This window comes from Ranitomeya imitator, chromosome 6 (assembly GCF_032444005.1).
Source record: "Ranitomeya imitator isolate aRanImi1 chromosome 6, aRanImi1.pri, whole genome shotgun sequence".
Lineage (NCBI taxonomy): Eukaryota > Metazoa > Chordata > Amphibia > Anura > Dendrobatidae > Ranitomeya > Ranitomeya imitator.
The window spans coordinates 446,371,078-446,390,855 of record NC_091287.1 but is presented as its reverse complement, the minus strand read 5'-3'; the positions used below and the strand labels follow the sequence as shown (position 1 = coordinate 446,390,855).

General features: G+C 46.6%; 1 protein-coding gene across 3 annotated transcripts in view; it reads right to left on the bottom strand.

The window, feature by feature from the left end:
* Positions 1-19,778, bottom strand: part of LOC138642859 (protein kinase C delta type-like) — a 112,148-nt gene that overhangs the window by 11,690 nt on the left and 80,680 nt on the right. For all 3 annotated transcript variants that reach the window (XR_011314107.1, XM_069731411.1, XM_069731413.1), the window contains 4 exons: positions 3,666-3,940; positions 2,608-2,699; positions 2,042-2,104; positions 1,313-1,451 (listed from right to left, as the gene is read on the bottom strand). Coding sequence is in view for 2 of the 3 variants with exons in the window: in XM_069731411.1 (XP_069587512.1) it covers positions 1,313-1,451; positions 2,042-2,104; positions 2,608-2,699; positions 3,666-3,833 (462 nt within the window). In the remaining variant the exon portion in view is untranslated. The remainder of the gene's footprint in view (positions 1-1,312; positions 1,452-2,041; positions 2,105-2,607; positions 2,700-3,665; positions 3,941-19,778) is intronic.

Sequence of the window (19,778 nt, the reverse complement as noted above, 5' to 3'; positions counted from 1 at the left end):
TTTTTATTTTTCCGTCCACATAACTATATGAGGGCTTGTCTTTTGAAGGACGAGTTGTACTTGACATCATTCGTTTTATCATGTGATGCACTTACATTTTATTTACCATGTTCATTATGTGATAAAACTGAAAATATGATTATCCAGGTCAGTGAAATTGCTCATACCAAAAATTTATATATTTTTTTATTTAAGTGGTGAAAAAGAAAATCTTAGATTTGTAAAAAAAAAACCTTTACTTGTGTTGCCATTTTCTGAGATCATGTTCATGTAATGGGCCTATTGATGGGAGTATGGAAAAACGCACACCCCACCTGCGCATGTTAAATGCCATTGTCTGAGATTGACAGCAGGATTTAACAGGTTAACAGACGTAGAAAGAGCAGTGTCACACCCGCAGCTGAAAAAGGAACATGATGGCTCATTAAATCACCCATCATCTGCCGGAAAAGATGAAGGCTCTGCGGGTGAGCCCGCATGAAAGCAGAGACACAACATATATCCGGCATGTCTGCCATATGCCATGAAGGGGTTAAGGAGCTATCTGTGGCATTATGGCTGATAGTATTGGGGTGGCGGCTGGCCTTGTCTAATATGCACAGAGCAGCGTAGTCCGATGTACTTGATACATCCGATTAGTGTTATATAATAAATGCACATAAAAGAACACATTTTCCTGTATCATCATTACACATTTTATTAACCCTTTAGGACATCTATGGTCAGGATAACTCAGCATTACACCTGGTCGGCCATAGTTCACTATCCATGTAGATATGTAGGCTGGGAAGAGTAGGAGGCTCTGGTCCTCCCATTTGATGATTGTGGGGTACACAGCAGTGAAGCCCCCAGAGGTCACACATTTCTCACCTTTTCTGGGGATGGGTGATATTTATAATGAAAATCATTTATAGGGGGTTTCCAATACTTTATATTGATGAGCAGAACAGATCATCAATATAAGAATGGTGGGAGCCAACACCCGGCAGTCCCACTGATTAGCTGTTATCACCTCCCCCGGTGGTTGGATATAACCAATAAACAGCTCCCCTCACTGGTTAGTGGCGATTGCTGGTACTACAGATTAGTCCCTACTGAAATGAACACGGTCTGATCTGCAGTCCTCAGTACTGACCACTAAACAGTACAGAGGTGCGATGTTCTGCTCTGGTTGCCTCTGTAAGAACAGCTAATCAGTGGGATCGGACCCCCAATGATTTTATATTGATGAACTCGCATAAATAAAGCTAATCAATGTGAAATTACCTGAAAAACCTTTTATATACAAAAAATAAAAACATTCTATTCTCACCTCAGGAGCCATGTAACCTATTGTCCCAGCGAAACCGGTGGCTGTTTGGTCTCCGTGCATGTTGTCAAGTGCAAGACCGTAATCTGTGATCTTAATATGGCCCGTCTCAGCCACCAGGATGTTCTCGGGCTTTAGGTCTCTGTAAGAAAAAGAAAAATTACCTGAGTATAAAGTAACTGTTCATCTTATATCTGTGGTCACATGATGACAGATGGGAATAAACCTATTTTCTCTTCCTGCTGTACTTTGCTCATCTGAGATGACTCCATTACTATGTACCCTACCTGCGCACTGTAGGGTTCACTGCATGACATGTGACAGGACGACTAGACCCCAGGTACAGCGCATCATTCTGTCAGTGGGTAACAAAACATCAGATTGCACTGGGACCAATGTTATTCTATGGGGCCGTGAACATGTCTGATTGTTTCCGATCGCAACATGCCTGAGTTGGATCAGATTATCGGATCATGCTTCAATATGCAAATCAATGAGTCCATGGAAAACATCACACTACACTCGGATGACATCTGAGTGCAGTCTGATTGCAGAAGAGGGAGACATTTTTTTCCCATCGTCTCCTCATGCGAAAAAATGAGATCACACTGTGATCACTCTGATCAAATTCTGTTCAGAGTTTAATCAACGTGCGATTTGGATAATCGTCCGGATTCTTTTAGATGAGAGAAAATACGCTGGTGTGACCCGGCCTAACACTGACTAGATTACCTGTGGATGACGCCTCTCGAATGGAGGAACTGGATCCCACACACCAGTTCGGCGGTATAGAATCTGACAAAGAGAAAATGAATAAGTATCAGATCCCATAGAGAGGAAACTTGGGAATCATATCAGTCATTAGAAGCATTATTCTATATTATTCCTCTTAACCTCTTAGGGTTTTATAAAGGGGTTGTCCGGTCTCAGAAGAAAAGTCTGCAGTCACTGTATATGACCGCCGAATCGTGACGGTGTAAGAAGTGCACACTGTCAGTACTGCAGTCTCGAGAAGGTAGGAATGAATGAATGTGTATGAAAATTACATATTCGCGATTATGTTCTGACTGTACCCTGCCTGTCACTCAATTCTTTACTACTGAGAGAAGCCGGGTGAGACTAGTCAGCACGTGACCACAAATGTGCAAATTGTACACAGGATCGCCCACCTGATTGGGGAACACAGGGAAGTCGTGACCGTGTGCGCATTGCCCCCTGTCACAATCTGGCAGTCTGCAGTCATGTATAGTGACTGATGACTTTTCTTCTGAGATCGGACAACTCCTTTAACACATTACCTGGCACTGGCGATGTCTAGTGGCCCATTCCTTTCCAGAAGTTGGTGAAAGTCCCCGCATCTCATGTACTCCATTCCAAAGAAAATATTCATCTGTAACATGGAACATTTGCATTTATTTTACACTAAAGACAAATACAGATTTTACTACCTAAAGGGGTTTTCTATCCAAGAAAGTTAAATTAAAGCATATTGCTGTGATATGTAGTCACTCATTCAATGAAAAAGGTGTTTTAACTGCTGGGACCCTTAAAATTCTAAACAATTATGTAGAATATATTACTAAATTTAGAAATTAATGTTCCAGCCAATGTTTGGTAATCATTATTTTTATTTTAATTGTAGACATGGGCCCGGGAGCATAATTAGCTTTTTTTAATCACTTTCGTTTTGGTGTTGTGTATTTGTTGCTGGTTTTGGTGCCAGAATCTTCATAACGACGCGCACAGTTCAAGAAAAAGACCAGATTCCCAGCCCCGCAGTGTGAATGCATCATAACACATTGTGGGGCAGGATCTGGGGCCTCCGCTGTGCGCAGGCGCGATCTACTTACCTCACTTGATGTAAGTTCCAGGGCAGCGCGCACGGCACATGCTGTGAAATAATTGCAGAATGCAGGCGCGGGTGACGGCACAAGACAGAGAGGAGGCGGTGCCCGGTGGGATGATGGACGACTGCGGGGCGCTTGAGTCAGGGAGAAATCATACCTCCCTGACTCAATAGAGGTATGGCTCGAAATTTATAAAAGTGATTATTTCAGCATTCCAAGGCATACTAAACATAAGAGCCACCTTCACAGAATGCAGCCTTAGTGCTGCTGAAGGTGGCTATTTTACCTTAATAGGCTCTGGGGGGTGACAGGTTCCCGTTAATATCAGATTTGTGGGGTCCTATCAGCTGTTACCGTCTCCTCTAAAAGCCGGATGTGAGCAGTGTACGGAGCACACAAGGTTTAGTGGTCACTCCTGGCTCCTGCAGGACAGCTCCCATTCAGATGAACAGGTCACCAACATCAGAGAAGTGGCCAAATCTTATAGCGCTAAGTAGTCACAATGATACCTTGGTCTGAAATGCGAAGGCTGAGTGGACGAGGAAGGGGCTTCCAGATGCCATCTGTAGAACTCGCCTCTCCACCATCACATCCAGCCTATCCCCTCCGGCCAGCAGGGCTCTTTTGCCGATGACCTTCACTGCAAATTCTTTGCGGGTTAAAGTATCTTCCGCCATCAGGACCTCTCCAAAGCTTCCAACTCCGAGCACATGGTGGAATAATAATCTCTCCTTGATGGAATGAGAGATTATGCTGGAGCTGGATGGCCGAACACCGCTGCCTCCTATGGGGATGAATGGGAAATGTCAGAATAAATCTGGGTCATTCCACATCAAGTGGACCAGTTTTAAAAATCGTCCCCACTCGACCTTCTCCGATTTTGCTGAAAATTTATAAGGATGTACATGTATGTTTATAAAGAGGTTCTGTAAATTTTTAGGGCCAGATCTCAAATACATTGGGCACTGTTGACCTTTCACTGGAGGTTCCACCAAGCCTGCGGCTTCAGCTAAGAGGATTTTGCAAACTTTGGCACATAGCCATTAGAGTTCTATACTGGCTGTGAGGCTGAAATTTGGCATACTAGCTCAACTTTTGCTGCTAAACATGATAAAATTATTACCGGCTATGACAAAACAATATTTCGGCCGCAATTTTGTGTCAAAGTAGCTTGAAAACGCGTTGCATAAAATTTATGCCAAACTTTGCCCATATATAACTCAAGACCAAAAACCAACAGTAACTGGTGCTTTGCCCTGTACACCAAACATACATGACTTTGCATTGCTGCAATATCACGGTCAAAGCATATGTATTTGTGGAAATATTCACACCCACATATGATGAAAAACTTAAAAAAAAACAAATTTTACCTATTTTTAGGTCAAATTTCTCAAAAAGGGTACCCCTAAAATATATTAATTCTGATATCATTAGAAAGAGCACATTTTTCTCTACAAGGATCATTGATTTTTTTTTTGGAGTCTCTCAGTTTAAGAAATGAAAAATGCCACCAAACATGGTGTTATTTATTAATACGCAATGAATGGTAACTGCACTATTCAAACCCTTGCGTTGGTCCATGGTGGTTATACCACAACCAATTCCCTAAGAATTGGTATTATAATCCTATTAAGAATTGTAATAATGCTGTCTTTCGAGAATTGGCAGCCCCATCGCCTAGGAGCCATGGCCGATAGCCGTGCAAGGCGAGCCTCGGGCGGTCTCTTTATCGCAGGTTCCGAAGCCTGAGGGTGGGTGTCTTTGCCTAGGATCCCAAGCCTAATATTGGGTATCTTTTGTTGGTTCCCAAGCCATAATGTTCAGTCTAAGTGGTCTGGAATTGTTGCTGAATTTGCAACATAATCGGTTCAGAGAAGCTGCATTGTCGGCCCATTGCTGTTGCAGCTGGTGCTGGAATTATTGCAATGATTGACTGCTCGGGAATCCATCATGTATCATTTCTCACAGGCCAGTGAAAGAAGCTAGCTGGTCCATGAGGATGCATAAAATTTATTAATGCATCATGCTCATCAACTGGAATTTCAGAAATATTTCCAATCCACCAGTTCCTATCGTAAATGCAGGCAATGTATTGCTCTGGCTGGAGGTTTGCAATTGGCACAAAAGGCATTTCTGATCTGACAGATCTATCTACATGGGCAATGAAAGATGATGGGTCATTTGACACCCTTGAAATGCGAATCTTTTTGTCATCAATTGGCACAAACTGGTGATTTTCTCTTGTTCCAGCAATTGTATGTCCATCTTTGAACCTTTCCTCTTGAACTACCCTTATTTCGTCAATTTTTTCTTTTGGAACAAAAAAAACCTTGATTCCATGCAGTTGCTCGTTGCAAAAGTTGAATAAATCCACCGGGGTCAGTATTTGGTTTTCAGTTGGGCGTTGAAGACTGGCACGAGCTGCCAACCTCTTTGCTGTCCCTCCAATCCCATCACAGGGCGACTTTCCATGACTGGTACCAAAAAAAATTCCATTCAGCACTGATATTGAAATCAGCATTGTGGTGGCACAAGTTGAGAAAATTTTTGAAATTTTTGTACTGGGCTGCAGATCCATCGCTGAAGTAGTGGATATGACGAATCCCATAGATGAGTCTTGAGATACTCCACAATTACTGTTAAGAAAGTGTGGACTGCAACTGTGTCATGTCGTGAGCAACTGGTCCACTTGACATGGAATGACCCATCTAACATTACAGGACATTATTCACACTGAGGAAATCTGTTCTAAGTAAAGCTTGTTGTTCATTTCATAAATTGTGTTAAAGCGAAGCGGTCACCAGGTTTGGCCAATATGAGATACGACACCACCATTCAGGGCTGATATACAGCATTTTATAATGCGATATATCTGCCTCAACCTGACCTGTGAGACAAGAAAAAGACCTTTTATTAGTCCCACCTGCGGGGCGGTCCAGTCCGAGGGGTGTCGATGTTTTTCGTCCGGCACCTCCCATCTTCCTACGATCCTTGTCCTCCTTCTTGCTTCACATGGATGACGAGTCCCTGCGTCATCCACACAGTCTCCTCGGCATCGCGCTCCTGTGCAGTCATACTTCTCTGCCATATTGAGCGCAGAATAATGTATTTCAGTGTGCAGGTGCCGAGAAAAGACAAAGAGCCTTGACGTATGCGCACTGCAGTACTTCGCTCTCCCCTCAAAAGGGCTGAGAAGCATGACTGCACAGGAGCGCGATGCCGAGGAAACTGTGCGGATGATGCACGGACGTGTTATCCACACAAAGCAAGGAGGACAGCGATCATAAGAAGATGGGAGGCGTCGGATTAAGAACATTGTCAGCCTTTGGACCGGACCGCCCTGCAGGTGAGTATAATAAAAGGTCTTTTTTTCTCTTACAGGTCGGGATGAGGGCAGATATACCGCACTATAGAATACTGTATATCATCCCTAAAAGGTGATGGCCGTATCTCACACAGGCCAAACTTGGTGACAGGTTCCCTTTAATGGATTTTATTAATAAGCAACTTATTATACTTTATTATACTGGTAATCCACCTGAAGACCCTCGCTCTGTAAAAAAGGTAAAATAAAAAAACAACAATATCCCATACCTTCCGTTGATCAGTCTCATCCTACGCTGTAAATCCATCTGAAGGGATTAACTAATTTTACAAGCAGGAGCTCTTGCTTGTAAAATTAGTTAACCCCTTCAGAGCGAGGGTCTTCAGGTGGATTACCAGTATAATAAACTATTCCAACAAACTGTGTATTTATTTCATTAAAAGACTTTGTAATAATGTGTGTGTGTGTTTTAACCATTTCATACAATTGGATTAATAATGGATAGGTGTCATAATTGACACCTCTCCATTATTAATCTGGTTTAACGTCACCTTACAATAGCCCCATATCCCACTGCTACACGGGAATGGGAAGAGAGTGGCCAAGTGCCAGAATAGACGCATCTTCTGGGGGGGGGGCAATAACCCTGGACCCTCTCCAGGCTATTAATATCTGCCCTCAGTCACTGGCTTTACCATTCTGGTGGAGAAAATTGCGCGGGAGCCCACGCCAATTCTTTCCGCGATTTAACCCTTTAAATTAATAGCTAGAGAGCCCAAACTTTGCACATACACACTACTAACATTAGTAGTGTGGAATATGCAAAAAAAAAGGGCCGGCTTTTAAGCCATCTAGCGCTGTATGAAATATTAATATAAATACATATGTGTCTCACTGATATATATACAGTGGGGCAAAAAAGTATTTAGTCAGTCAGCAATAGTGCAAGTTCCACCACTTAAAAAGATGAGAGGCGTCTGTAATTTACATCATAGGTAGACCTCAACTATGGGAGACAAACTGAGAAAAAAAAATCCAGAAAATCACATTGTCTGTTTTTTTAACATTTTTTTTTGCATATTATGGTGGAAAATAAGTATTTGGTCAGAAACAAACAATCAAGATTTCTGGCTCTCACAGACCTGTAACTTCTTCTTTAAGAGTCTCCTCTTTCCTCCACTCATTACCTGTAGTAATGGCACCTGTTTAAACTTGTTATCAGTATAAAAAGACACCTGTGCACACCCTCAAACAGTCTGACTCCAAACTCCACTATGGTGAAGACCAAAGAGCTGTCAAAGGACACCAGAAACAAAATTGTAGCCCTGCACCAGGCTGGGAAGACTGAATCTGCAATAGCCAACCAGCTTGGAGTGAAGAAATCAACAGTGGGAGCTTTAATTAGAAAATGGAAGACATACAAGACCACTGATAATCTCCCTCGATCTGGGGCTCCACGCAAAATCCCACCCCGTGGGGTCAGAATGATCACAAGAACGGTGAGCAAAAATCCTAGAACCACGCGGGGGGACCTAGTGAATGAACTGCAGAGAGCTGGGACCAATGTACCAAGGCCTACCATAAGTAACACACTACGCCACCATGGACTCAGATCCTGCAGTGCCAGACGTGTCCCACTGCTTAAGCCAGTACATGTCCGGGCCCGTCTGAAGTTTGCTAGAAAGCATTTGGATGATCCAGAGGAGTTTTGGGAGAATGTCCTATGGTCTGATGAAACCAAACTGGAACTGTTTGGTAGAAACACAACTTGTCGTGTTTGGAGGAAAAAGAATACTGAGTTGCATCAATCAAACACCATACCTACTGTAAAGCATGGTGGTGGAAACATCATGCTTTGGGGCTGTTTCTCTGCAAAGGGGCCAGGACGACTGATCCGGTTACATGAAAGAATGAATGGGGCCATGTATCGTGAGATTTTGAGTGCAAACCTCCTTCCATCAGCAAGGGCATTGAAGATGAAACGTGGCTGGGTCTTTCAACATGACAATGATCCAAAGCACACCGCCAGGGCAACGAAGGAGTGGCTTCGTAAGAAGCATTTCAAGGTCCTGGAGTGGCCTAGCCAGTCTCCAGATCTCAACCCTATATAAAACCTTTGGAGGGAGTTGAAAGTCCGTGTTGCCAAGCGAAAAGCCAAAAACATCACTGCTCTAGAGGAGATCTGCATGGAGGAATGGGCCAACATACCAACAACAGTGTGTGGCAACCTTGTGAAGACTTACAGAAAACGTTTGACCTCTGTCATTGCCAACAAAGGATATATTACAAAGTATTGAAATGAAATTTTGTTTCTGACCAAATACTTATTTTCCACCATAATATGCAAATAAAATGTTAAAAAAACAGACAATGTGATTTTCTGGATTTTTTTTTCTCAGTTTGTCTCCCATAGTTGAGGTCTACCTATGATGTAAATTACAGACGCCTCTCATCTTTTTAAGTGGTGGAACTTGCACTCTTGCTGACTGACTAAATACTTTTTTGCCCCACTCTATATATATATATTGTGGTGCAGTGACCAATGTTACAGCCAGGGGGCGCTGCGTGTGCACTTCAAGATGCACTTGGAGGCATAGTTGTGATGAGACAAAGTCCGGCAGAATTGTAGATGGCCGGTATGTGTGTCGCAGAGGAGGATACTCTGCACTGTCAGTCTAAAGTTATGTTGTGGTCTGGGACCTGTAGTCCCACATGTTAATGTGTAAGTTCTAATGGGAGATTGGCAGGGCTAGTCATGAGAGATGGGAGGGTCAGACTAGCCACACACCCACACCAGGGCCGCCATCAGGGCATTACAGCCGTGACTGGCGTATGGGGCCCGGTGAGGCCCGATGTGGGCCCCCTCTTATCTGCTCACTGGGCCCCTACCGGCAGCCGCAGGCTGATCCGGGCCCTTAGCGGCGGCCGGCGCTGCAGCTGTTTAACGCGCCCGCACGTCAATAGTTAACAGCCGCCAGCCGCAGCGTGCAGGTCGCCGGCATCTGACGTCATTGTCAGTCGCCGGCAAGTGCACGCTTCAGCTGCGTGGAGTGAGCAGGAGCGCGGCAGGTAAGCAGAACTTGTTTTTTTTTTTTTTATTGAGAGCGGCGCTCCGGGGGTGGGGGTGGGGGGCCCAGGGCAGTAAAGCTGGACACAGGGAGGGCAGAAAGCTGGACACAGGGAGGGCAGAAAGCTGGACACGGGGGAAAGGGGGGGGCAGAAAGCTGGACACGGGGGGGGGGGGGGGGTTGGGGGGGCAGAAAGCTGGACACGGGGGGGGCAGAAAGGTGGACACAGGGGGGGCAGAAAGGTGGACACAGGGGGGGGCAGAAAGCTGGACACAGGGGGGGGCAGAGAGCTGGACACGGGGGGGGGGGCAGAAAGCTGGACACGGGGGCAGAAAGCTGGACACAGGGGGGCAGAAAGCTGCGCACAGGGGCAGAACGCTGGACACAGGCAGAAAGCTGGACATGGGGGGGGCAGAAAGCTGCGCACAGGGGCAGAAGGCTGGACACAGGCAGAAAGCTGGACACAGGGGGGGCAGACAGCTGGACACAGGAGGGCAGAAAGCTGCGCACAGGGGCAGAACGCAGGACACGGGCAGAAAGCTGGACACGGGCAGAAAGCTGGACACGGGGGGGGGCAGAAAGCTGGACACGGGGGGGCAGAAAGCTGGACACAGGGGGGGCAGAAAGCTGCGCACAGAGGCAGAAAGCTGGACACGGGCAGAAAGCTGGACACGGGCAGAAAGCTGGACACGGGCAGAAAGCTGGACACGGGGGCAGAAAGCTGGACACAGGCAGAAAGCTGGACACGGGGGGGCAGAAGCAGAAAGCTGGACACAGGGGGGGCAGAAAGCTGGACACGGGGGGGGCAGAAAGCTGGGCACAGGGGCAGAAAGCTGGACACGGGCAGAAAGCTGGACACAGGGGGGGCAGAAAGCTGGACACAGGGGCAGAAAGCTGGACACAGGGGCAGAAAGCTGGACACGGGCAGAAAGCTGGACACAGGCAGAAAGCTGGACACGGGCAGAATAGGTGCATGTGAAACCTCTTCTTAGACTAAAATTCTCTCTCTCTGTGGAGTGGTATTGGACCTGCTGTAATTAAAACACCTGAAGCTAGGAGGCGGGCGTGCATGATCAGAAGGCTAAAGAATACATTTCAAAAACCTGACCTGACCCCTCCACAGAGAGAGAGAATTTTAGTCTAAGAAGAGGTTTCACATGCACCCATTCAGATGGAGACGTTTATTCTCAGCGAGGTAGGGCAAGCGTAGGACCTGGTATAAGAGAGATGCCGTAAAGAGGCTACCTGGTACACATAAAATTGGCCATTTTTATGCGCTAAAAGCTCTCATTTTTCATATTTCTAGTGCAGTAATGCAGTTCAAATTTCATGTTTTCAAGTTTGCATGTTTTAGCGCTGCAGTGTGCTGCCTTATTTACTTAACTATATGCGAGTTGGCGACTCTGGGTTCAGCACCTGTTCACACTTAGTCCATGTTTGGATATGCAGGTCAGGTTTTTGAAATGTATTCTCTAGCCTTCTGATCGTGCACTCCGCCTCCTAGCATCAGGTGTTTTAATTACAGCAGGTCCAATACCCCTCCACAGAGAGAGAGAATTTTAGTCTTAAGAAGGGGTTTCACATGCACCCATTCAGATGGAGACGTTTATTCTCAGCGAGGTAGGGCAAGCGTAGGACCTGGTATAAGAGAGATGCCGTAAAGAGGCTACCAGGTACACATAAAATTGGCCATTTTTATGCGCTAAAAGCTCTCATTTTTCATATTTCTAGTGCAGTAATGCAGTTCAAATTTCGTGTTTTCAAGTTTGCATGTTTTAGCGTTGCAGTGTGCTGCCTTATTTACTTAACTATATACGAGTTGGCGACTCTGGGTTCAGCACCTGTTCACACTTAGTCCATGTTTGGATGTGCAGGTCAAGTTTTTGAAAAGAATTGAGCGCAGACGTAGAAGAGGTATTTGGTCTGGTCGATTCGGGGAGCTCGGTGACCCTAGTAAGTGCTGTAGAGCATAAATTTGTAATATCTCAAAGGAAGATTGAGGTCACATGCATCCATGGGGACACTAAGATTTATTCAGTGGCCTTGGTGCAACTCGAGACGGTCAGGGGCCATTCAAGTCTGGAGGCCGCCATAGTTCCAAACTTACCTTGTCCGGTGATAGTAGGCCAGGACTGTAAGTTATTCTCGGATTTGTGGGAGGAAGGCGTTCCTCTACAGCAGGAGGATGGAAGTCTCTCTGTTGTTGCAGCGGCATACGTTAAGTCAGTAATACGTCCTAGAATTGACGGCTCAGACATTGGGGTAACCAGTGTGAAGGGTTCGTCTGCCCAACTTACCGACATGATGTTCCCTGACGTGTACCCCAAGAGGACTGACAGTGATGTGGTAAATAAAACCTTTGAAGTTGACACCCTGTTAGAAAGGAACTTGAGGGTTCACCATACTGTGGGGTGTGACACAGACTCCGGGGGTGACTGTGATGTGTCCTTGTCAGTAGCAACCGCTAGGACTGAGTACAATGGTGTGCTGACAGAAACACTGACAGTGACGAATGACAGTGCTCCACAAGGTGATGTCAGGATGGCGGGGCAGCCATACCAGAAAATGTGACCTGTTTAGGTGGTGACTCTCATTCAGACGGTGACAAATGTGGAAAAGAGGGCAGTAAGACTGACTCTGGTATAAATAGCAGAACCTCCTCCAGTCGCCGGAGATGTAAAAGAGGAAAACGGGCTGAACAAATTGCACCCTCGGTGAAGAGTGATAAAGAGGAGACAGGGACAGGTGCCAACAACGATAATGTCCTTGAGATAAAAGACACTTTGTCCTTGACAAAACTCAGCATTGAAGTAGCCAAGGAAGTGGGAAATGTAAAACTGTCCCAGGGTGGTGGTAGGGCTCCAACAGCTGGTATCGCAGTTGGAGAACAACTCCAAAGTAAAATAGAGAGCCTGCAGGAGAAGCTGTCTAATTCGACCGCTATCACCCGACAACTAGAGGATAAAGACCAAGGAAATGTGCACATGGAAAGAGCAAGCCGACAGCTTTCGCCAGGTAGAAGCGCACGTACAAAGCTTGGAAAAAGAGCGTGAAAAGGTCTGTCAACAGCTGGCAAAGGAAAGTTTGAAGGTGGCAAGCATGGAAGTCGCCAACTCTGCGCAGCTGTATCAGGTGCGTCACCTGGAGTCCGAGCTCTCAGCAGTCAAGGCCCGGCTTGTAGCAAAGGAAGCACAGCGGTTCCAGGAAATTGCTAAAGGATTATCTTGTGAGAAGGAAATGGTGGCAGATTTACAGGCCGAATTAAAAACACTAAAAGGGCATCTGGAACAAGAAAAGGCCCTGAGACAAATGGCGGAGAACAGGTTGGATGAGCTGGAGAAGGACGTCTCTGAGCTCAGAGGTCACCTGACTGGAGAGATACCAGTGTGACCACTGAAGGTTTTGTAAAGCCGTATATGATGAACCTGGCCTACAGTGGTTTATGCTGAAAGTATAATAAACCACATGGACTGTTTATCTGAAAAAACCGTGCCTGTCTATGATTATTCTGCTGCCAAGCGAGTGTCCCCCAAGACACGTAGTGGGTGAAATGCTACAATATATATACCCCTATACTATGTGTAGACATTTATCTTAGCTATTCTATTCTAACCTGTCAGTGTGATTTTACTGCACACCGCACTGAATTGCCGGCTTTTCTATAGAACACCGCTGCGTATTTCTCGCAAGTCACACTGCTGGTCCGTGTGTAATCCGTAATTTTCTGGCCCCCATAGACTTTCATTGGCGTATTTTTTGCGCAATACGATGACAAACGCAGAATGCTGCGATTTTCTATGGCCGTAGAACACCGTATAATACAGATCAGTAAAATACGGCTGGTAGGAGCCTAGCGTGAAGATGCCTGAGGTTTCAGCGCATAGTGATGGTAAGTAGAGGTGTTGAGGACCGTAAGGGGGACAACGAGCAGCAGAGACATTAGTTTTTTAACCTTCGGCCGACTCTGTACAGTTCAACAAAAATTGTGGAAACTATTTTACTGAAACTACAAAAAATATGGAAAAGAATAGTGATGTTTGTAAAATTGAGCTTCACTTGAATACATTTTCCCGACTCTACTTATCACCTATCTTACTCTGGGACTCTCATGATCACTAGAAAAGGACCCCTGCAGTCATCCATTGAGGAGGGTTTTTGTATATGATAGTGGTGAAACATGCATATTGCTATTTTCAACTCAAAATTTATGGGACTGATAGAAACAGCAAAGTGCTACAGTATTGTGCTGGCAGCTCTAGATGGGAGATCTGAAAAGGTGTTTAAAGGGATCCTGTCAGCAGGATTGTGCACAGTAACCTACACACAGTGTAGGGTCGGCGCCGTTATACTGATTAGGCCGAGGTCACTCTTGCGAGTGCAATGTGAGAAACTTGCGCGAGTTTCTCGCCTCAACACCCAGCACTGCCTCCGGCACTTGGGACTGGAGTGTGCGGCTGCATGGATTTCTATACAGCTGAACACTCCGGTCCCAAGTGCCGGCAGCAGTGCCAGGAATTGAGGTGAGGTTATCACATTGCACTTGCAAGTGTGACCCCGGCCCTACAATGATACCTTGGGTGATGTGGTTGTTCTTTAATCTTTATTTTCAGTTTTGTGTTAATGAGATTCTCATGCCCTAAGGCGGGTTTGGTGTATATGGTGTCTGATAATATATTCATAATGCAGACTGCTGACAGGTCACTGATCCCTCACTGACCTGCCCACTAGTTTGCATATTGAATATATGTATATACATAAAAAAGTGCTTGTGCAAGAAGGTGCAGGCCGTGCCACCTGCACTGCAGCATAATCGCATGTTTACTGTGACACGAATACATTTATTCATGTTATTCAGCTTGGAGAAAAAAAAAATTTCAAAATGGCGCTCGCCGCAACTGTGCAGTAGCAGCTACTGGTGTATATAGAGATCCGATAGCTGCTATTGTGCAGGCCCCGGCTGCGCCATCTAGCTGGAGAAGAAAGAAAAGATTTCCTCCTCCAAGATAGCGACGCCAGCGCCTGCGCAATAGCAGCTATGGAATCTATACATACTGATAGCTGCTACGGCGCAGGCTAGGCGGGCGCCATTTTCAAATTGACTTGCATCTGGAGGGGCATGTAAACGGGCATCTGGACGAATGCTACAACTGTCACTCCAGAGCAGAGGTGCGGTAAAGTACTTACTGCAGAATGCCAAGGGCATTTCATAGTTACAGAATTCCCAAAACTCGGGAGCAACGTAACTCAGATTAAAGCTACATTTTCTCAGTTATGATGCAGCTAAAAATATAAATTTGCAGACAAACCTGCTGACAGTCTCCTTTTTAGACAATCGCTCCAGTATTTTTTTTCCATATATAAAGATTACTCGCCTTCAGTATTCTAGCTGTTTAACCAGCTTGCGACCAGGCTGCTTCCCCCCCCCTTCCTGACCATACACTTTTTCGGGTTTTCTCATACATGCGCTTATAAGTGCTCTAAAAAGAATGTTCTCACTTGGATATTCAAAAGTTTTGCCTTTTTTTGCCATACATGGGGCTTATTTTTTATGGCATTTTTAGATTCCCTTTTCTTGTTCATATTGGGGGGAATGTGTTTTTACTTTTTACTGGGTACAATAGTCCATGGGAGACTAGAAGCTGCGATCATCCGATTACCTGTGCTACACATGGCAGGGCGTTTCTGTAGCTAAAATACTCACAGCAGTTTGGGTGATGACAATGACAGTGGTCTCCGCAGACTCCGGGTTGTCATGCCAACTCATTAACAGCCCGCGGTCATGTAACGTGGGTGTCGATGGGCAGGGTTTGTGATGCACTTCCGGCACGATCATGTTACATTCCGCTGTCAGAGATTGACAGCAGCATTAAAAATGTTAACAGCCGCGGGTGGATATCGATTCCAACCGCAGCTGTTAGGGTCACATGTCAGCTGATAAAATCAGGGGGAGGCGACCTTGGACGTACCAACATTTCCACGGTCATAAAGGGGTTAACATTCTTATTATTGCTAATTTACCATGTAACTTACGCTGGTATATTATCCCAAGTTACAGGAGAATTTCAGCCTCCGGCCTGCATGGCAGAGCTGACCTGACCTCCTACAACCAAGCAGCTCCTGGTCCCTCCCTACATCTAGCCTCACATGTTCTCTGGATCTGGAGAAGGAAGCACAGTCCATGTTTCCTAATCTCTTCTTAATCTGTATACAGAAGCGCTGGTTTAGCACAGTGTAGATGGTGAGCATGGTAACAAGCCAGGTTTTACCTCCTGTCTGGGAAGTCTGGCTGTGTGTGACAGTTTGCTCCCCACCCCACAGCTTCACCATCTTGTGCAAGCTGCTTACACTCCATTGATGTTTTAGAACGTCAGTGCAGAGTAATGAGTGGACTGCCTAGAAATGTAAAATGTAAGGTTGGTCCAGAAGTGCTATATTTCATCCCACATCAGTTACATTGACACATCCCCCTTCATTATAGGGAGTTGGGTCATGTGATCTCCGGTCTGGCAACTATTCCAGTACATGCACTAATGTGTTGGCAGTGCAGCGCCCCAGGGTCCTGGTCGTTCCAGTAATATCATTCTCCTCTAGGGGGGAGTGATGTTACGTTTGAAGGCGATAAAGGAGATCTCACTACCAGGTAACACCAACACACAACACATTTCACACTCCAGTCCACCAGGGGGAGCTATGCTCCTATTTATTAGGGCACTCTTCACAATTAGGTAAAACTGGTGGTCTGGATAGGAAGTAAGACAGAAGCTGGCTGAGCTCCGCTCAGGCAGTTGCTATCTGAGTTCTGCTCAGGTAGTTGTTCCCTGACAGGGGTGGGATCCTGTCAGAGGCCTAGACAGAAGGACACGGAGCTGCGCCTGCCCCACGTGCGGCAGGTTCCAGAAAGAGGCACGAACAGAAAACTGTATTGTAGAGAATGAGGAGAAGTCATAGCAAAAGGAGAGGAAACCAGAAGGAGTTCTGCCTTACACAGGCTGCCTCCTTCTGAGGCGCAGGATCCCGGTAGCCGGAACACCGAGGGAGTAACAGTTCTCTATGCCTTGCTCCAGAGACCGTCAGGACAGCTAATTCCATGTTACCTGCCCGCCCTATACCCAGGAGGCAAGGTGGCACCCATGAGAGGCTGGGGCATGATAGAGTCCCTGTAAAAAGCCTCACACCACCGGTCATACGGGTTTGTCCTATCCATCTGGGGAACAGAGAGTGGCACAACATCTAGAACATCTACAACAGTTGTGAGGACTTTATGAGAGGCTCAGCAATAAGGTACTACAACACCCAGGCGCTAGAGGAAGGCTACTGATTTCCACCTGGATAAGGGGACTCTGCATTTGCCTCTAAACCAGCCGGACTCTGCCTGCCCTGTGATCTGGTGCTCTGGACTGTGGATGCTGAAGCCTTCAGTAAAGGTAAAGAGACTGCAACCTTGTGTCCTCGTTCTTCACTGCGTCTCACACCATCCACCATCTACACACTGGGAAGCCCTGGGGACACACTTCACCTGTGGGAAGGTATACCATCTACCATCTAGCTGCCATAACATCACCCCAGCGGACCACTAAGTAGCGTCGGTCACCTGACCGAATAGTACAGGTGGCGTCACAAACATATCCCTTTAAAGACCTTTCCCCTTTTACAACGGACCTCACAAGGGCCACGGACCGGGTCAGCCACCATGACATCCCCCTTGAGAACCGAAGGACCCAGGGCCGAGTACCCCTAGACCTTGGGGCGCTCCAACAGGAAGTCAGTCTCTGACATCATGTGACCTGTAAGATGACGTCATATGACCTGTAAGATGACCGCTCCAGCTATGAATCCCTCCTGACAGCTCAGACTCTTCCCCGGAACCCCAGCTTCAACCTCTTTGTCACTCTGTATGTCTCCCATGCAGCTATAGAGATGGTTGAAGACTTGTCTAAAAGGAGTCATGTCAGGTAAAACACTGTGGCAAAACGCGCATTTTTGCTGCATTGTTTACTTGTGAGTTTGGGGCAGATTTTTCCCCACTCAGAATGAGTGAAATCTGCAGGAAAAACGCTGAAAGAATTGACATGCTACGGATTTAAATCTGCACCAAATCTGCAAGTCACAGATAAGCAAGGTGTGCATGAGACTTTAGGATTCTCATTCACTTTTCTGGCATCAAGAAACACTTCACGTTTTATGACAAATCTGCACTGAATAAACGCAGCAAAAACACAACGTGTGCACACAGTCGTAAAGCAGGACTATCTACTTTGACCATAACAACCAATCAGTGATCAGCGGTCATTTTACCTAAGCATTTTGAGAAAGCTGAAATCTGGTTGGTTGCTATGGGCAACAAAGACAATTTAATGAACAGTTTTGATAAATGAGGATGAGACCCTGCATTATACATTAGGGGACAGCAGCTCCATGTCACTGATCTTCCACTGCTGGCAGGAGATGGAGCAAGGACAACTGAGGAGAACCCAGCAATATGGGGAATATACTCTGCATTACAGGAGCCATATAAGCAGGGGCGTACATAGAAATCATGGGGCACTGTAGCAGAAGTTCCAATTGTTCCCCTCTCAAAAAAATTTTTAAAAAATTGCTGGGGGTCACAGAAAAGCGTATCTCCCAACTTTCCAGCCTTTACAAAGTAATTTTCCGCCTGCTGCAGTCTTAGACCCACTCAGCCTCCCCATGTCCAGCAAAGAGCCCCAAACAGCCTCCATATATACTGCATGAGCCCCACACAACCTCCCTATATACAGCATGAGCCCCACATAGCCTCTCTATATACAGCATGAGCCCCACATAGCCTCTCTATATACAGCATGAGCCCCACACAGCCTCCCTATATACAGCATGAGCCCCACACAGCCTCCCTATATACTGCATGAGCCCCACAGAGCCTCCCTATATACAGCATGAGCCCCACACAGCCTCCCTATATACTGCATGAGCCCCACAGAGCCTCCCTATATACAGCATGAGCCCCACACAGCCTCCCTATATACAGCATGAGCCCCACATAGCCTCCCCATATACTGCATGAGCCCCACACAGCCTCTCCATGTCCAGCAAGGGCCCCACACAGCCTCCCGATATACTGCATGAGCCCCACACAACCTCCCTATATATATTCCATGAGCCCCACACAGCCTCCCTATATACTGCATGAGCCCCACACAGCCTCTCTATATATTGCATGAGCCCCACACAGCCTCCCTATATACTGCATGAGCCCCACACAGCCTCCCTATATACTGCATGAGCCCCACACAGCCTCCCTATATACAGCATGAGCCCCACACAGCCTCCCTATATACAGCATGAGCCCCACATAGCCTCCCTATATACTGCATGACCCCCACACAGCCTCTCCATGTCCAGCAAGAGCCCCACACAGCCTCCCTATATACTGCATGAGCCCCACACAGCCTCCCTATATACTGCATGAGCCCCACACAGCCTCCCTATATACAGCATGAGCCCCACACAGCCTCCCTATATACTGCATGACCCCCACACAGCCTCTCCATGTCCAGCAAGAGCCCCACACAGCCTCCCTATATACAGCATGAGCCCCACATAGCCTCCCTATATACTGCATGACCCCCACACAGCCTCTCCATGTCCAGCAAGAGCCCCACACAGCCTCCTATATACTGCATGAGCCCCACACAGCCTCATATATACTGCATGAGCCCCACAGAGCCTCCCTATATACAGCATGAGCCCCACACAGCCTCCCTATACACAGCATGAGCCCCACACAGCCTCCCTATATACTGCATGACCCCCACACAGCCTCCCCATATACTGCATGAGCCCCACACATTCTCCCTATATACAGCATGAGCCCCACATAGCCCCTCTATATACAGCATGAGCCCCACACAACCTCCCCATATACTGCATGAGCCCCACAGAGCGTCCCCATGTCCAGCAAGAGCCCCAAATAGCCTCCATATATACATTATGAGCCCTACACAGCCTCTCCATATACAGCATGATTCCGACACAGCCTCCCATATCCAGCATGGGCCCAATACAGCCTTCCTATATAATGCATGAGCCCCACACAACCTCCCTATATAATCCAAGAGCCCCACACTGCCTCCCTATATACTGCATGAGCCCCACACAGCCTCTCTATATACTACATGAGCCCCACACAGCCTCCCTATATACTGCATGAGACCCACACAGCCTCCCTATATACAGCATGAGCCCCA